Genomic DNA, 15912 nt, shown 5'->3' with positions numbered 1-15912 from the left:
TTCGAGACAAAGAAGCCCATGTCCCAGATCCCTGAGACCGAGCAGCACTTCTCTCACCCCCTGGACAGCCGGACCCGGGAGGTGGTGGGCAGTGCCTTCTTCAGGTGGGTGCTGGGCAGCCTGGGAGAGGTCTGAGGGTGGGCGAGCGGGCAGGAAGGTGGCCTCGGGGCGCTACTCCCTCCAGTTTGAAGCTGCGGCCCAGTGAGTTCCAGTGGGTCACAGTGTGGGGCTGGGGGTGTGTGGCTTGTTCACCAGCCCAGCCTGTGACCCCGTCCCCGCCCCCGCCCCTACCAGCCTGCTGCAGACTCTCAGCACGCAGTTCCGGCAGGCGCCGGGGCAGACGCAGGACAGGCAGCCCTGGACCTACCGCCTGGTGCGGTTCGCAGACCTGCTGTTGAGCCACAGCCGCAATGTGGTTCCCCTGGTGGCCTTCACCACGCAGCAGCGCCAGGCCTGGGACCGGTGAGAGGGTGCAGTTGCCACAGCATGGGCGGGACACTCTGGGGTACTGACGCTGGCCACAGTGCCTGAGGGTGTGCCCGTCTCACCCAGGACTCTGAAGACTCTGAAAGAACTGGAGGCCCAGTCCTCAGAGGCCAAGGCCACTGCCTTCCAGCACCTGCTACTCCTGGTGGGCATACACCTCTTCAAGGTATGGCGGCCTGGAAGGGAAGGGCTTACAGACCTGGGGTCCGCGGTGGCCAGGAGAGGCTCTCCTCTCCTGGAGAGTGTTGAAGTTGGCAGGTTTCCTAGGCTGACTGCTCCGGCCTGGAATTACAGCCCAAGGACAAAATCACTGCATCCACTTACTGGGCCCCAGCTACATCCTGAGCTTTCCCAGCCAGTGTCCTTTGTTTGTAATCCCCACAGTTTTGAGGCAGCCGCATCTTCTTTTTGACAGGTGTGGTAACAGATTTAGGTAAAGTAACTTACCCCAGGCCATACAGCTGTGGGCTAGGATTCAAACATAGGGATCTGACTCCACTATCCCACAGGACCTCCCAAAACTGCCTTACTGACCAGAGGTGATGGATGTAAAGAAGAGGGGCTCTGACTCTGGGCATACCAGTCACTGATGGGGGCAGTTCTTCTGTCTGTCAGTGGTCAGTTAGAAGCGGGGTCCTGATTTTTCTGTCTGACTCTCACACTTCCAGAATCCATAGTAGTGGGTTGAGGGTAGCGTGTTTCTGTCTGGTGCCCCCACGTGGGGTTCTGTGCCCTGTCGCTATCTTCCTCACGTTGTCACTCATACTCTTTCTCATGACAGGTCCTCTAGAACCAGCTTTGTCTCTTTTTCTCTTCTTTCCACCAAGAAACTTTGACCACGTTTGGAGTTTAGTGCCGGCAGCTCTTTTGACCCTCGTGGTTTCTTCCCGGCTCTGAGCCCTGGTTTCTCTGAAGGTTTTCCTCTTGCGTTGTGTGGGCTGGCTCTTGTGGGGCTGCTTCAGGTCTTGAGTAGTCTGAGGAGGTGGGACTCCCTTCTGGCCTCTTGGCTGAGGTTTTTGCTTCCAGGTCTTGGGCACTCAGCCCAGCTCGTAGATGAGCTGCGTGGATAACGATCGGTCTCGATGCCCCTTCCAGTGCTTGGCACTGGGCCTCTGAGGGGCCTACCCAGACCCTGGGACCTCCGAGCTTGACTTGGGTAAAAGGTACCCAGCCACAGCCAGGAAGCTGGAGGCAAAGATGGCCAGGGCTTGGGCCCTGTTCTGGCCTTCGCTCCACCACCCCTGCCCCCAACACTGACGCTGCCCTGCTGCATTATGGGGGAAAGTCTGCCTTTTTGGTACCGACAGTCACACAGGTTATTTTCAATTCACCGGTCGGTGGCTGGAGTCTGGGCTTATTCCCCTATCAAGATGGGTTTAAATTTGTTAAGATCAGTGATTTTCAGGTCTTTCTCTGTAGCAATGTCGAGCCTGGTGTGGGAGGAGAAATCTAGAACTGCAAATCAGGAGGCTGGGACCTGCTGGTGCCCTGTGATCCCGACCAGGCCAGCCTTGTCAGGCTCTCCACTGCTCTGGCATCGGTGGGCAGGTTGGGCTTCACGGTCTCTGAGGGCACTCAGACCCCGTGCCTGCGTGTTACGTGTAAAAGGTCATCAGCTCTTGGGCTGCCCCTGGGGTCTGGCTGGGATCCTCTGCTCTGGGTTGTGAGGGTGACTGGCCAGGGCAGTCTGGAGTCTTCTAGGCCTCAGATGCCAGCTCCTCCCACTTGGCCACCCCCTCTTCTGGCGCAGCAAAGGCTGGGAATGGGGCCTGGCTCCTGATTTCTGTCCTGTCCTGCACAGTCCCCCACAGAGAGCTGTGACCTCCTGGGCGACATCCAGACCTGCATCAAAAAGAGCCTGGGGGAGAAGCCCCGTCGGACCCGTTCCAAGGCCACCAGTGGGTCATCGTCCCGGGGTGGTGGTGGGGGGGCAGGCAATAGGGACCCAGCATGGGGCGCTGGTGCCCTGCCCAGACTCAGCCCTTTCCCTGCTCGCAGACCCGCAGGAGCCGCCGTGGGTGGAGGTGCTGCTGGAGATCCTGCTGGCCCTCTTGGCCCAGCCCAGCCACCTGATGCGCCAGGTGGCCCGAAGTGTGTTCAGCCACATTTGCTCCCACCTGACTCCACGTGCCCTGCAGCTCATTCTGGATGTAAGTTGGGGCCTTTGGGGAAATGGGTCCCGGGATGGGGCTCTCCAAGCGCTGGGCTGCACTAGGGCTGCCTCATTGCCACCTTGTCCTGACTGTAACCTGCAGGGTGGTTGGGGGTCTCCTTCAAAGTCTCCTGCTGTACACGCTGACCCTGGGTTTGCCAAGAGCTGACGGGGTTTATCAAGGAGGCACTGGAGGGAGTGGCTTTCTCTCCTGGGCTCCATCTTCCTCCCTGAACTGGGGACCTTTGGCCGAGACTGGACGGCCATGATCAGGGAAGGCAGGTGAAGGGGCCGGGCCAACAGATGCGTCAGCCATTTGGGAATCCCGGCAGGTGCTAAACCCCGAGGAGAGCCAGAACGAGGACGACAACGTGGTGGTTACAGATGCCTCTGAGCAGCAGTTGCTGGGGGATGCGGAGGTACGTGCCAGCGAGGGGTGGACAGGCGGTGCGTGGTGCAGAGGCCTGACGCGCGGCCCACCCACAGGACGAGAGCTCGGACGACAGCGAGGACAAGGGCAGTGAAGACTCGGAGAGCGAGGAGGAGGAGAGCAATGACGAGGAGAGCGACGAGGAGGAGCGGGACGGGGACGTGGACCAGGGCTTCCGGGAGCAGCTGCAGGCGGTGCTGCAGGCAGGGAAGGCGCTGGTGAGCAGGAGCCGGGCGGGGGGCCCTGCGTCCATGTGCGTCTCCTGCACGAGGCCGGGCCGCTCACGGGGCATCTGTTCCTCAGGGCGGAGCTGACGGCGAGGACGACGACGAGCTGGGGGATGAGGCCATGATGGCCCTGGACAAGAACTTGGCCAGCCTCTTTGCCGAGCAGAAGCTGCGCATCCAGGCCCGGAGGGACGAGAAGAACAAGCTACAGAAGGAGAAGGCGCTCCGACGGGGCTTCCAGATCAGGGTGAGCCCGCTAGGCGGCCCCACCCCCACCCTCCGTCCAGTCTCCCTCTGCTCCTGTCCCCACACCTGGCTGAGCCCACCCTTCCTGGCGACAGGTCCTGGACCTGATCGAGGTGCTGGTGACCAAGCAGCCCGAGAACCCCCTGGTCCTGGAGGTGCTCGAGCCGCTGCTGCACGTCATCCGGCGCAGCATGCGCACCAGCAGCACGAAGCAGGAGCAGGACCTGCTGCACAAGACGGCCCGCATCTTCATGTGAGCGCGGCGGGCCCCCGGGGAGCCGCGCCTCCGGGGTTCCCTGGGTAGGAAGGGTAGGAGCTGGGAGCCCCGGGGGCCCGCATCCTTCAGGAAGTCTCACGCAGCTCTGCCCCGCCCGTGTGTTCTGCAGCCCTTAGCACGGGGCCCCCAGTCCCATCCCTGCCCTCGGGGTCACTGAGGCTGGGAAACCCGACAGGGCGTCCAGCGGCGACATTCTGGGCCTGTGGCAGGGGCTGGATGGGAGACAGTAGGGGCACCTAACCCAGGCTTGAGGTGCCAGGGAAGGCCACCTGGGAGAAGTTTAGGCAGTGCAGGGAGCTCCTCAGGCCCAGAGGCCACAGGCGGGGCAGAAAGGCGTGTCCACACGTGTCACACGGGAGCCGGTCAGGTGCAGCAGAGGCGCGAGAGGCCTTGTGGCCTGGCCCTCGCAGTATTGGGAGCCTCGGAGGCATTTGCAGCCAGGAGGCGGGCGAGTGGGTGGTGCTAGAGCAGGGAGCCCAGCAAGAGTTGGCGCAGCGTGGCAGGTCGAGCCCTCCCTGTCTCCTGGCGAGCAGAGGCGGTGGTGGAGACAGAGAGGCCTAAGGACTTGTGCCAAGTGTGCGGCACAGAGCAGGTGGGGAGGGGCAGTGGACAGCGCAGCCCCCGCTCACGCCCCCTGCGGGCCCAGGTCCCACGTTCTCGTCTAGTTCTCCCTCCCACTCGGCCCAGGCCCAAAGGGTACTGAGCGCGCAGGCCCTGGTTTGTGTCTTACAAAGAGCCTGGAAGCCACCATCCCCCGGGGGGCGGGTGTAGATGGGGCTGTGGCCAGGTCGGGGTGTTGGCCCGCGGTGGAGCCTCACTCAGGGAGCTGGTTTCCCTCCGGCTTCTTCTCAGAGCCCATCTGCATGTGGTCCCGGGCCTGCCCCTGCACCCTTGGTCAGACCCCTTTCTTTAGGTGTTTGTTTCCTGCCTGTGAAATGGGACCCGGCATCCCTACCGTGGGGCTTGGCCCTGCCGTGGGGCGGGGGGGTAACAGCGTGACCACCCCCACCCCGCTCTCCCCCGCCAGGCACCACCTGTGCCGCTCCCGGCATTACTGCCGCAACGTGGGCGACCGCGTGGAAACTCTGTATGCCCAGCTGGAGCGGCTGGTGCAGCAGGCCAGTCGCCAGGCTGACTCCTCCGTCTGCCTCTACTACTTCAATGCCTCCCTCTACCTGCTCCGGGTCCTAAAGGGCAACACTGTGGGCAAGTCCACCTGCAAGGCCCAGAAGAAGGAGAAAGCCGCGACTGACACCGGCACCCAGCCCCAGGGCCCAGAGGTGAGCAGGCGCTGGGCCGGGAAGGCTCAGCCTGGAAAGTCTAAGCCGGTGGGAGCCAGTCCCAGGAGGCGGCGGGACCATCTGCCCATTTCACAGATGGGAAGTTGAGGCTGTGCCTTCCCCGGGACCCAGCTTTCAGCCGTCTGAAGGCAGCCCAGGCTCTGCTCCCATGCCAGGGCCCCCTCTCCCTGGCATCACACCAGCTCTCTCTCACATGGTGCAGGCTGCCAGCTGCTTGGATTTGAGCCTCGTGACCCCGATCTACTCATCGGCACTGAGCTCCTTCCTGACCAAGCGCAGCAGCCCGCTCACAGCTCCCATGTTCCTCAGCCTCTTCTCCCGGCACCCGGTGAGTTGCAGTGCCAGGCCGCCCCCTTGGGCCCTGCTCGGCCCAGTCCTCACAGCCTAGCTCACAGCCCGTCACTCCCTCCGCAGATGCTCTGTAAGAACCTGCTCCCCATCGTGGTCGAGCACGTGACCAGCCACACGCGGCCCCGCCATCAGGTAAGGGGCTTCCCAGATCCCAGCTGAGGGCCTGTCTGAAGTACTCGCTCGACTCCTGGCTGGCTGGTTAGCTATTTGTGAGGCCTGGGAATGCTGCCCTGGGCGGGCCAGAGGGTGGGCCCTGCCCCTCCGACCTGGGCAGCCCCGCCCCCACTGTAGGCCCAGAGCAGCTGGGGCTGGGGGCCCCTTCCTGTGTGGCCCGAGCCCACCAGCTCCTCAGAGACCGTGCTCTGACCTGCGCAGAGGAAGCCCCAGGCTGATGGGTGTAGGCCTGGGGGCAGGGGTGGGACGAGGGGGCTGGAGACACAGGAGGAAGGCGCGCTGAGTGAGTGGAGGGCCGGGAACCCCGTCCGGCTGACAGCCCTGGCTGCCCCCCAGGCCTCGGTTCTCCCACCTGCCTGAGAAGAAGGGGCAGGGGCAGGTGAGGGCCGAGCCTAGAGCTTCTGTGGCGACAGCGCCTCCCGCGTGGCCTATTCTAGTGCCCAGCAGGCTCCTGGAGCTCGTGGGGTCCCCCTGCGGTTCCCTCAGCCCTGGCCCAGCGTGCCGAGGCTCCTGCTCACCCCGTTCTCCACCCCCCCCTCCCCAGGCCCAGGCCTGCCTGCTGCTCCAGAAGACCGTGCCCACGCGGGAGCTGAGGCTGTGCTTTAAGGACCCCGAGTGGGAGCAGCTGCTGGACCAGATCCTGGCGAAGGTCACTGAGGTAACAGCCACGGGGCTCCGCTCCCCCGCCCACTGGCAGTGGTGCTCTGGGAACCAAGGGGCAAGGGTTGCTGGACCCTGCACCTGGGGGTGGGTTGGGGGTCCCCCCAAGGAGACATTTCTCTCCTCGGCGCCCTAATCTCTTCGTGTGGGCAACAGCAAGGCTTTGGGCAGCTCTCTGGAGGGGCTCAGCCTGGCTGCCTTCTCCTTAGACCCTGCGGACGCTGGGTGAGGCCGAGACCAAGTCAGGGCGCCAGAAGGAGCTGTCTTCCTTGGAGCTGCTCAACGTTCTCTTCAGGAACATCCATCACGAGGTGAGAATGGGCGCGGGAGGGAGGGCACCACGCAGGCAGGGTAGGCAGGTAGGGAGACAGGTGGGCAAGGTTCTGGACGCTAGGGTCAGGAATCTGGGCTTCGTGTGAGGGGCGAGGGTGCCACAGCCAGTGCCTGGCCGGGGTGAGGTGAGCCGGGGGCTGTCCCTCTGCTCCAGTAAGAAAGCCGAGAAGGGGCTGGGAGGGCTGGCGACCATGGGAGGACGCGGCTGTGAGCGCGGGGCACGGGTTTCTGGGCCTTTGGAGGCGGGCCAGGCGGGTGGAGCGTGAGACGCTCAAGGGGCCGCTGTGGGCAAGGCTCTGGTTCCTCCAGTCTGGCCCAGAGGAAGAGGTTTGGGGGTTCTTAGCGGAGACACTTGATCAAAGCCCAAGTGCGGGATAAGCTTCCAAGAGGAGGCTGCAGGGAGCAGACAGGGCCAGGGCCTTGCAGAGCAGCAAGCGGACCTGAGAAGCCACGCTCAGAGGGGTAGTAAAAAGCCAGGAGAGAGAGGGGTGTTCTGGAAGCCAGTGGATTTGAAAAACAACCCATTCAGTATGTGACGGGGAGGGGGAGATAGGAGGAAAGGCATTGGCAACCCTGAGGTCACTGCATGGGGCACCCCGCAGGTGGGCGGGCCTTTGGGCTGTGGGAAGAGAACAGAACATGGCAGCTGGGGCTCTTTTCTCCTTGCAACGCGAGAGAGACTGGGGAATGTACAGGCAGGATTGGCTGAGGGTCCAGAAGGGGGGTGGGCTCACAGAGTGGCTCTCACCGGGCAAGGGTGGGAGGACAGGGGCCAGGAGCCAGGGAGAGGCAGGCCATGCCTCATGTCACCACTGCAGCCACAGCCTTCCTGCCCCTCTGCAGAAGCTGACGATGGACCTGACCGCTGTCCTGGGCGTGCTGCAGAGCCAACAGCTGAGGCTGCAGCAGGGGCTACAGCAGGGGGCGCACTCGGCCGGCTCCAGCCGCCTCTATGATCTCTATTGGCAGGCCATGAAGTTCCTCGGAGTCCAGTACGTTCGGGGAGAGGGGGCCCCCACCTTGGGAGGGGCTGGGAAGACCCTCACGTCGCACACGTCCTGATGTGTGCACCGCAGTGTGGGAGCTTTGGGCCGCTTGGGGACCACGGACGCGGAGGTCAACCCTGCCCTCACCACATACTTCTTTCCTTTGCTCACTTCCTCCCAGGCGTCCCAAGTCAGAGAAGAAGGATGCCAAGGAAGTCCCTAAGGCCACGCAGAGCCCCATTAGCATGAAGCGGAAGAAAAAGGGGTTCTTGCCAGAGACCAAGAAGCGTAAGAAACGCAAGTCCGAGGGCGCCACGCAGGAGCAGGCGGCCAAGCCCGCAGCCGCCGGTGGGGACCAGCCCCCCAGCACTGGCAAGAGGAAGAGGAAGATCAAGCGCAAGGGCCCAGCCCAGTCCCAGGCGCAGGGGCTGCCTGCCTCCAAGAGTCCGACCCCAGACCCCCCTGCCACGAGCCCCAGCAGCCCCGCCAAGACCCCAAAGCTGCAGAAGAAAAATCGGAAGCTGTCCCCGGTGAGCAGAGCCACTCCCTTGTCTCCTGAGTCCCCCAAGGAGCCTGCTGCCAAAAAGCGTCAGAAGAATCTGCCCCAAAAGGGGGTTTCAGGCAAGTCGCCGCAGTCCGCACTGCCTCGGAGAAAGGCCAGATTGTCTTTGGCCAGCAGGAGCCCCAGCCTCCTCCAGAGCGGGGTCAAGAAGAAGGGGCAGCTGAAGAAGGCGAAAAAGCTGTGAGTGTCCCCATCCGCCCTAGAGACTCCTATTTTTTCACCACGATTTTAATACACAAGCCACTGTCTGAGATTCTACCTTCCGCGCCGGGGGTGGGAGGTCTGCTGCCAGCCTGCTAGTAGGTCCTGCCCCAGCAGGCGTGGCCTCAGAGACCCCAGCCCTGGGCTAGGCCCTGCCGCTGCTCTCAGGCACAGAGCACGCTTGGGACCTTGGCTCCCCAAGCGGTGTGGGCCAGGCCCAGGGCTCTGGTATCTGGCGGGTGGGGTACAAGTGTGACCATGCCTCATACCCCCCAGGCTGCTTTCCTGCGGGAGCCACTGGGGCGTGACTTAAATATCTTTATTTCTTCATTTACAAGAGGAATATATTTGGCTTCTCTCTTAAGACTCTGAGATTCACAATGAGCAGCTCTAAAAAATAAAGGAGCAGTTTGGCTTCCGGAAGGAAGAGGAAGCAACACTTGGACCTGGTTCTTGTACAACAAGAAAACATTGCTGGGGCCCCAGTTGAGGCCGGGGTGGGAATGGAGGCCAGGCTGGTCTTTGGGGGAAGCCCACCCCTTGGTTAGCCCCCCACCCAGGGTGCCCCAGAGCTTGGTGGGGAGGGGCTACTCCACTAACTTCCCCACCATTGAAGCCACGCCAGCCATTCAACGGTGGGCAGAAAGCACTAAGCTGCCTGGCTCTTAGGGTCTCCTGCTGGCCACACGGGGCCACCGCGACCAGAACCACCCTGATTCCAGCAGAGGTACCGGGAGGGAGTGTGTGACGCAGAGGGGATGTGATGAGCTCCACGGGGGGAAGCTGGGGGGCTGGCGAGAGGTTGGCGGCTGCGCCCCAGCGTGTGGCTCTCAGGGCAGGGTTGGGGGAAGTCTGGAAAGGGCTGCACTTGAAAGCAGCTGATGTTTGCGTGGGGGTGGCTCTGGGTGTTGGCCTGTCCCGATGTGCCTCAGCTCCCCCCAGGCTCGGCCCTGGGCCAGGAAGCTTAGTGGAGGGCTGCTTCCTCTGACGGCCAGAGCTCTGGCTGCTGCCCCACAGATTCTGGGAATTGTCCCCTGGGTGCTGCCCCTGGAAAGGGCCCAGCCTGAGGGCCAGAGTCAGTTCCTGGCTTCTGGGGGGTGGGGGTGCTATGGTGGATCCAAGGAGCCCTGTAGGCATGGGGAACCCCCAAAGGTCTCAAGCCTGGGGCACAGATGGGGTGTAGCTGCCACCAGGGCCTTCACTCCTGGTACTGCCAGCTCCCTGTCAGGATGGTCCCCCACCTGGGAGATCTCCGAGCTGACAGCCAGCCCAAGGCAGCAGAGACAGGTGTCCTCCAGAGCGACCAGCAGCTTGGGTGCCCGGCTCTGCCAGGTTGAGTCCAACGTCCACAAGGTCAGAGGCCCAGCTGACAGGCTGCAGTCACACCCCAGGCGCTTCAGGGAGCCTCAGAGCCGGAAGTGCCGCCCTGAGGCTTGGGCTACCTCTCCTCTGTGCAGTCCAAGGGTTGTCGTGTCTTCAAAGCTGCAGATGACGCCTTGCCCAGCAAGCTGTGCGGGAAAGTCCAGCCCCCCGGCCCCAGAGTCTGGGGAGGGTAGAGACGGCCCCAGGATCACATAAGCTGGGGACAGGCCGGCCTCTCCCCACATACCCACAGTGGGCTGTCGTCTTCCTGGGGCCCAGGGCCCCTGCAGCCCAGACCCAGGCCTGGGGGTCTGTCCCAGCGTATGGTTCCAGCACACACAGCCTTCCAGGTTAGTTGAAGACACAGCTTCTTGGAGCCAAGGCCACTCAGCAGTCCCAGACCAGAGCCGGTGGGCACCCAGCTGTGGGTCACATGGAAAGCTTCGGGACAGCCCTACGGGGCCAGGGCGTCGGGGGACACCTCCCAGACTAGGTAGGAGCCAGGGTTCTTCATTATCCCAGTAGCACCTGGAGGGAGGGGGTCAGAGGTCAGGTGCGGAGCCCATTCCAGAGCTTCCCTCTTTCACCATCCTCCCTATGGGGAGAAACAGGCCTTTCTTGGGGCTCTGGTAGCATGAAGGGTGTGGGTCTGCTGGAGCCAAGGCGTGGGGCAGTGACCTTGGATTTTGCACTGCCGGGAAGCTGCAGCCCCCAGAGGCCAGGCCCAGAGGAAGGTCCAAGGAGGAGTCAGGCCCTGGCACCTCTAGGAGGATTCGGGAGGACAGAGTCCAGAACCGAGCAGGGAGTTCCTGGCCAGTCCCCACCCTGACCTATGCCCCCAGCCCTTCTGAGGAAGGAAGGGGGAGCTGCCCCCCTCCCATGGGTCCACTGGTCAATTCGGGCAACATCTCATTAGGAAGAGGACCAAACCCAGGCTTGGGATGTGCTCAGGCAGGAGTGATGCAGGAGCTGCTCCTGCCTCCGGAACACCCATTCCACGGTGAGCTGCGTGCTCCCCCTCCACTAACCCTGCCTCTACCTTCCTGCAAGGATTCTCACCCCCAGCCCCCCGGACCCACACTCACTGCCTCAGACTTTCACAGATGCACACGGCATCACCAGCTGGTTCACCCTGGGGGAGAGACGGGTGGGGGTCAAGGTGGCAGCTCAGCGGGGGCCTGGCCCGGGCACTGCTCTGGCACGTCGCATCGCGGGGGCCGGCGGACCGGATGTGCTGGGCAGGGACCTCGTCAGCCCCAGGGGGAGGTGGGAGAGCCCAGGAGTGGGGAGAGGAGAGAGGGAGGGAGGGAGAGAGAGAGAGAGGAGTAAAGAGAGGAGAAAGACGTCAGAAAATGAGAGGAAAAAGCAGGGTCAGAGCCCCAATCCTGAAAACCATTCATTCCAGGGAAAAACCCACCTAGAACCACCACAACCACCCCGGGGCCACCCTGGGCTCCCTCTTGTGATGGAGGCAGCACCTGGAGGGCGTGGAGGCGGGGACCTTGTCAGCCAGACGACCCACCCACTCCCTCCTGTCCCAGCAGGCAGCAAGCCCACCCTCACCCCCACACTCACTGCTGCTCAGCCTTGGCGCGGTCACTGAGGAAGAAGAGCGCGGTGGCCAGGAAGAACATGCCACCCAGGACCACGACGAAGGGGCAGAGCATGAGGGCGTAGCCCAGGCTCAGGAACTCCCAGAGCGGGGAGTCCTTGGTGCTCTGGCGGATCAGGTCGGAGATCTGTGGGATGGGGGTGGATGTTAGGGCGGGGCCACCTTCCAGAGCCCTGCACCCCACCCCACCCCACCCCCAGTACTCACAAAGCCGATGAGGTAGGGGCTTCCGGCATCCCCCAGCAGGTGGGAGGTGAAGCTCTGCAGGGCAACGGCGGTGGCCCGTCTGGTGGGGATGACCACATACTGGGCGAGAGGCAGCAGGTCAGAGGCCAGCAGAGTCAGCTGTGCCCCCCTGGCCTCAGCCCAGGGGTCACGACACTTCTCAAGCTCCCGTGGCGTCAGACTCCTGCCCTGGTGCCTCAACTTGCTCTCCTGGGCCCTCACCCCCTCCTCCGCAGCTTCTGAGACCAGGCTGCCTTAGCGTCGGCACTTTGCCCTTGGCGGGGAGCCAAGTGCACCGGGCACAGGGATCACACGTGGCAACCCTGGGACCAGAACCCTGGCCTCAATCTTGCCCTCACCTCCCCACAAGCTAAAGACCCATCTTGGTTTCACCTCCGTGGGGACCTGCCAAGGCCTGGGATGGGTGATGGGGAGGGGAAGCAGGACCCTGCCTAGAAGAGCCTCCACTTTTACCCCCAGCACGGACTGCCAGAGCTGCTGGGCCCCCCAGAACCCCCGCCAGACCAAGCAGGCCCTGACCCACAGGGGCTGCAGCTCCAAAGCTGGGCGGGCCAAGGTCAGACAGAGAGGCTGGTGGCGGAGGAGCAGGGGGCGGGCAGCAGCCACCTCAGTGGGTGCCCTGGGCAGCCCCCTGCCCCCGAGCTCAACTTCCTCATCTAGTCAGAGCCCCAGCCTTTGTGGACAGTCTGAGAGCAGCCAGTGCCCACCGGGCACCTAGTTACTGGGGGGGAGGGGAGACCTGGATTGCGTGGCCCCATTTCCAGGAATAATTAGTCACTTGGCCGTGACACTTAATAAAATGGGACACGATTTCCCTGGGGCCCAAACCCTCATCTGGGGCTGCCGCTGGGGCTGGGGGCAGAGGAGGGGGTCGTGCCTACCGCCAAGGGCCCTTGATTGAGGCAAACTCACTCCAACCTTCACTCCCGCACGTGCAGTGATCCCCGCCTGGCACTGAGCTGAGTCAGACCTCCCGCCCACCACACCTTTAGCCAGGGACTGGGTGAGGGGGGGCGGTGCTGGAGAGAGACCACCCCGGGTGAAGCACATACACAGGGAAGCTCGGGCGGGGCCAAGCGGGCTTCCTGGAGGGGAGCTAGCCAGGGGCCCTGATGCCCAGGCAGACTGATCTCCTAGGCTGACCCACATTCTGGCACCAAACCCCAAGTGCGCTGAAGGTGGCCCCATGAGGAGTCCTTCCTCCCCCTGCCCCCAGGGCCCACCCTGGCACCTCCCACCCTCGCCGCCGCCAGTCCCCTGCATACCCTTCTCCCAGTTCTCTCCTGGCCCTGACTTGGAGGATCACTGAGGACAGGACCAGCCAGCCCCTCCTCCACCACCCCCGTCCCAGACTGCCGCTTGTTCTCGAGGCCACAGCCCCCTCCTGCTTCCTCCCAGGCTGCTCCCATCCCCGCCCAAGGACACGAGCCCCTGCCGCCCGCCGCTCAGATGGCTCTTTGTCCCTGGCCGCCTGGTCTGGAGCCCATTGTTGGCCCCGTGAAGACGGCCTCTGTCTGCCCGACCCAGCCACGGTCACTCAGGCAGGCGCGCCTGGAACCCGGGCTGAGCCAGGAGGGCAGAGTCCATGGGAGCTCAGACCCTGAGGGTGGAGCCCTGGCAGACAGCACCACTCTGGTGCCAGCCTGGCACTGCCAGCCTCCCGGCCACAAACCTGAGCCTCCAGACATCGCCCTCCGCACCCAGTCCCCACATCCTGCCCTTCTGCCTGCTCAACCCTCTGATTCCAGGCCCTGCCCCGATGCAGACCCCCAAATCTCTGATTCCCTCTCTCCCCTCACAAGCCCAGCTGGCTCTCCCACCCCTTCACCCACCCTCCCAATCTGCCCCGAGGGGTTGAGAGGCCCCAGTCAGCACGAGGCAACCTCGGCCTTCCTCACCATGAGGATGTCCGCTGTGATGGCCCAGTTAGAAAACAGCAGCGTCTCCCCTACAAAAATGCAGATCTGCCCGGGAGAGACCAGAGCAACCATCAGGGGGCGCTCTACCCGCCACTGGGCCCAGGCTGCTCCCTGCACCCTGACTGCTGGCCGGGGGCCCCCAGAAGCCTTCCCCCCGGCTCCTGGCAGTCAGGCGCATGGGGAATTTGTGGATTATCTACAGGCTTCAAGCCAGGCCCACAGCCCTGGACAGAGCAGGGGCAGACTGAGGACTGAAGCCTCCCTGTGGGCGAGCCTCCCCGTGGGGGGTCCCACCCCCTGCCCCAAGTCAGACTGCATTTCCTCTTCCAGAGCCCCGCTGCCCCGCCACCCTGGCACTCCCACCGCACTCACATAGGCCCCCACGATGCTGCTCTTGGCCGCCACGAAGATGAGGCAGATGAAGATGGCGGAGCCCAGCATACCCACAGCGCACACCAGCGGGTCAGCCCGCTGGGTCCGCAGGCGGCACCAGCGTGTGGCTCCTGCGCCCGTGACCACCCCGAGAAAACCCGTAAAGCAGGTGATGGCCCCGAAGATGAGGCTGCGGAGACAGAGGACGGTGCAGCACGGGTCAGAGGGCAGGGCTGGGGTAGAGGGGCCGGCGGCCTCCCTCCCCCCGCCGCCATCCCCGCCCGCCCACTGAGCCCGCCTGGCCGCACCTGTCCTTGGCCGCACAGGGCGGGCTGCTGCACGTCTCCGCCGCCTTCTGCACGACTTGGGCACGGTGCAGGTACAGCGGGATCCACATGCCCAGGGCCCCTGTGGCGAAGGACACGGCCGACGTGGCCAGGGAGGAGAAGACGTAGCTGCGGCTGGGGAGAGGCCGGGGCAGCAACACTGAGCAGGGGGGCCAGCATCCCCGCAGCTGGCAGGGTCGGGCCCAGGAGGCAGGCTTTCCTCCCTCCTTCCCCCAGGGACAGAAGGCCTCAAATGCCTTGCCCACGGGCTCTGGGGCTGAGGGCTCTGGCTTCAGGGATCATAAACACTAGTAGCCCCAGCACTGTGGACAGGGAGTCTGGCCAAGCAGGCTGTGTGGGCCAGCCTGCAAGCTGGGGTCCTCTCATCTCGGCGCCCCTCCCTCCCTCTTCCCACCGGACCCCTCCCAGCAGCACTCACTTGCGGATCAGGGCCTTCATGTCTCGGAGCCATGACGTCCGGGCCTTGAGCTGCCCCCCGAGCTGGTCAGCATGGCCTCTCTTAGTGGCCGGGACCAGGACGAGGATGAGCGTTCCTGTGATCATGCCCAGGATGGGGGACACCTGGTGGGTCAGGGTGCACCAAGTTAGGACACCAGCGCCCAGGCGTCTTTGTCTCTGCTGCACCTGGAAGGGAGAGCAGGCCAGCCACGCCTTCTCTGGGCCCTGGGCTCCTCCTCTGGGCTAGTATCTGCTCAGCCTTCCTGACTGGGCAAAGCCACTGGGGGTGAGGCTAGCATATGGGGCTTGGGGGCTCAAAATGGGCTGTGCCGACCAGAGGCAGGATGGGAGGGAGGGATGGTCAGATGGATGGAGGAGGGAGGACAGATGGCTGAATAGTCAGAGAGATGGATGGACAGATGGATGGATGGATAGATTGCTGGGTGGATGAATTAACACATGGAAGGACAGGAGGATGGATGAGTGGATAGGTGATGAGTGACGAGTGATGGATGATGGGTGATCGATGGAACAAAAGGAAGACAAGTAGGTGGGCGGACACATGGAATGATGACTGGGAGAGGAGAGTTCCTGGGGACAGGGAGCCAGATAGCAGCTCCTGCCCGCCTCCCTGGGTCTGGAAAAGTTTCCCAGGCCAGCTCCTCACCCTGGTGGTGGGGGGGCACTGAGAAGGGACTGGCTGCACATGTAGCCTATCGTTTGGGAGGGGCCCGTGTGGGTTCCAGGAGAACAGAGGCTCAGGAGCCCCTTTGGGTCTTCCCTGCATCCTGCCCAGTGTCGAGAACAGAATCTCCAAGGCCCCAGGCCTCTCTCCAGATGGAAAGGGCACATCTCGAGAGTCTGGATTCCAATATACCAGTCCCTCCACCAGCTCCTGAGAACAGGGAAATCTGTACCCATCCCCACCAGGCCTGGGAGCCCATGGTCTGGGGAGTTCCTCTCCATGCACCGCCCCCCATGAAAAAATTCCACGCAGGCTGCTTCCTTCCTGCTTTTGAGGAAAAAACACTTTGTCTTAAGCTTCCTCTCCTTCACAAGACTGGGGATCTCTGTTTCCTCTGATTGCACTGTCCTGGGGCCTTGGCAGACTTGTGCCGAATCCTCCTGCAGGACAGGAAGTGGCTCCAGACCCCGGGGCCCTCACACAGAGGTCTCGCCTCAGCCCCACCCCAGCACAGGGCCACAGCAGGAAGTGCCGCCATGAACGTG

General features: G+C 63.5%; 2 protein-coding genes across 8 annotated transcripts in view; one reads left to right on the top strand and one right to left on the bottom strand.

Moving 5' to 3' along the window:
- The window catches only part of MYBBP1A (MYB binding protein 1a), a 15546-nt gene extending 6721 nt beyond the window's left edge, over positions 1 to 8825 (top strand). The window contains 16 exon segments of the mRNA XM_024736312.1: positions 1 to 104; positions 295 to 462; positions 553 to 652; positions 2288 to 2384; positions 2485 to 2636; positions 2971 to 3057; positions 3125 to 3286; positions 3372 to 3542; positions 3637 to 3794; positions 4846 to 5098; positions 5322 to 5447; positions 5534 to 5602; positions 6189 to 6302; positions 6514 to 6615; positions 7481 to 7629; positions 7805 to 8825. The exon segment at positions 1 to 104 is cut by the window's left edge and continues 18 nt beyond it. Coding sequence (XP_024592080.1) covers positions 1 to 104; positions 295 to 462; positions 553 to 652; positions 2288 to 2384; positions 2485 to 2636; positions 2971 to 3057; positions 3125 to 3286; positions 3372 to 3542; positions 3637 to 3794; positions 4846 to 5098; positions 5322 to 5447; positions 5534 to 5602; positions 6189 to 6302; positions 6514 to 6615; positions 7481 to 7629; positions 7805 to 8369 — 2577 coding nt within the window. The 3' untranslated portion in view covers positions 8370 to 8825.
- SPNS2 (SPNS lysolipid transporter 2, sphingosine-1-phosphate) overlaps positions 8689 to 15912 on the bottom strand; it is an 89772-nt gene continuing 82548 nt past the window's right edge. For 4 of the 7 annotated variants that reach the window (XM_024736235.1, XM_024736243.1, XM_024736248.1 and 1 more), the window contains 7 exons: positions 14663 to 14805; positions 14206 to 14358; positions 13898 to 14087; positions 13505 to 13570; positions 11568 to 11666; positions 11324 to 11487; positions 8689 to 10276 (listed from right to left, as the gene is read on the bottom strand). In XM_024736235.1, the coding sequence (XP_024592003.1) occupies positions 9793 to 10276; positions 11324 to 11487; positions 11568 to 11666; positions 13505 to 13570; positions 13898 to 14087; positions 14206 to 14358; positions 14663 to 14805 (1299 nt within the window). In that variant the 3' untranslated portion in view covers positions 8689 to 9792. Of the gene's footprint in view, positions 10277 to 10833; positions 10995 to 11323; positions 11488 to 11567; positions 11667 to 13504; positions 13571 to 13897; positions 14088 to 14205; positions 14359 to 14662; positions 14806 to 15912 lie in introns of all 7 variants that reach the window. The other 3 variants (XM_024736272.1, XM_024736300.1, XR_003002037.1) reach the window with 2 other exon arrangements.

The sequence above is a fragment of the Neophocaena asiaeorientalis genome, unplaced genomic scaffold (genome assembly GCF_003031525.2).
Source record: "Neophocaena asiaeorientalis asiaeorientalis breed wild unplaced genomic scaffold, Neophocaena_asiaeorientalis_V1.1 scaffold129, whole genome shotgun sequence".
Classification (NCBI taxonomy): domain Eukaryota; kingdom Metazoa; phylum Chordata; class Mammalia; order Artiodactyla; family Phocoenidae; genus Neophocaena; species Neophocaena asiaeorientalis.
The sequence above is the reverse complement of the archived record's forward strand: the minus strand, read 5'-3'. Positions and strand labels throughout refer to the sequence as shown.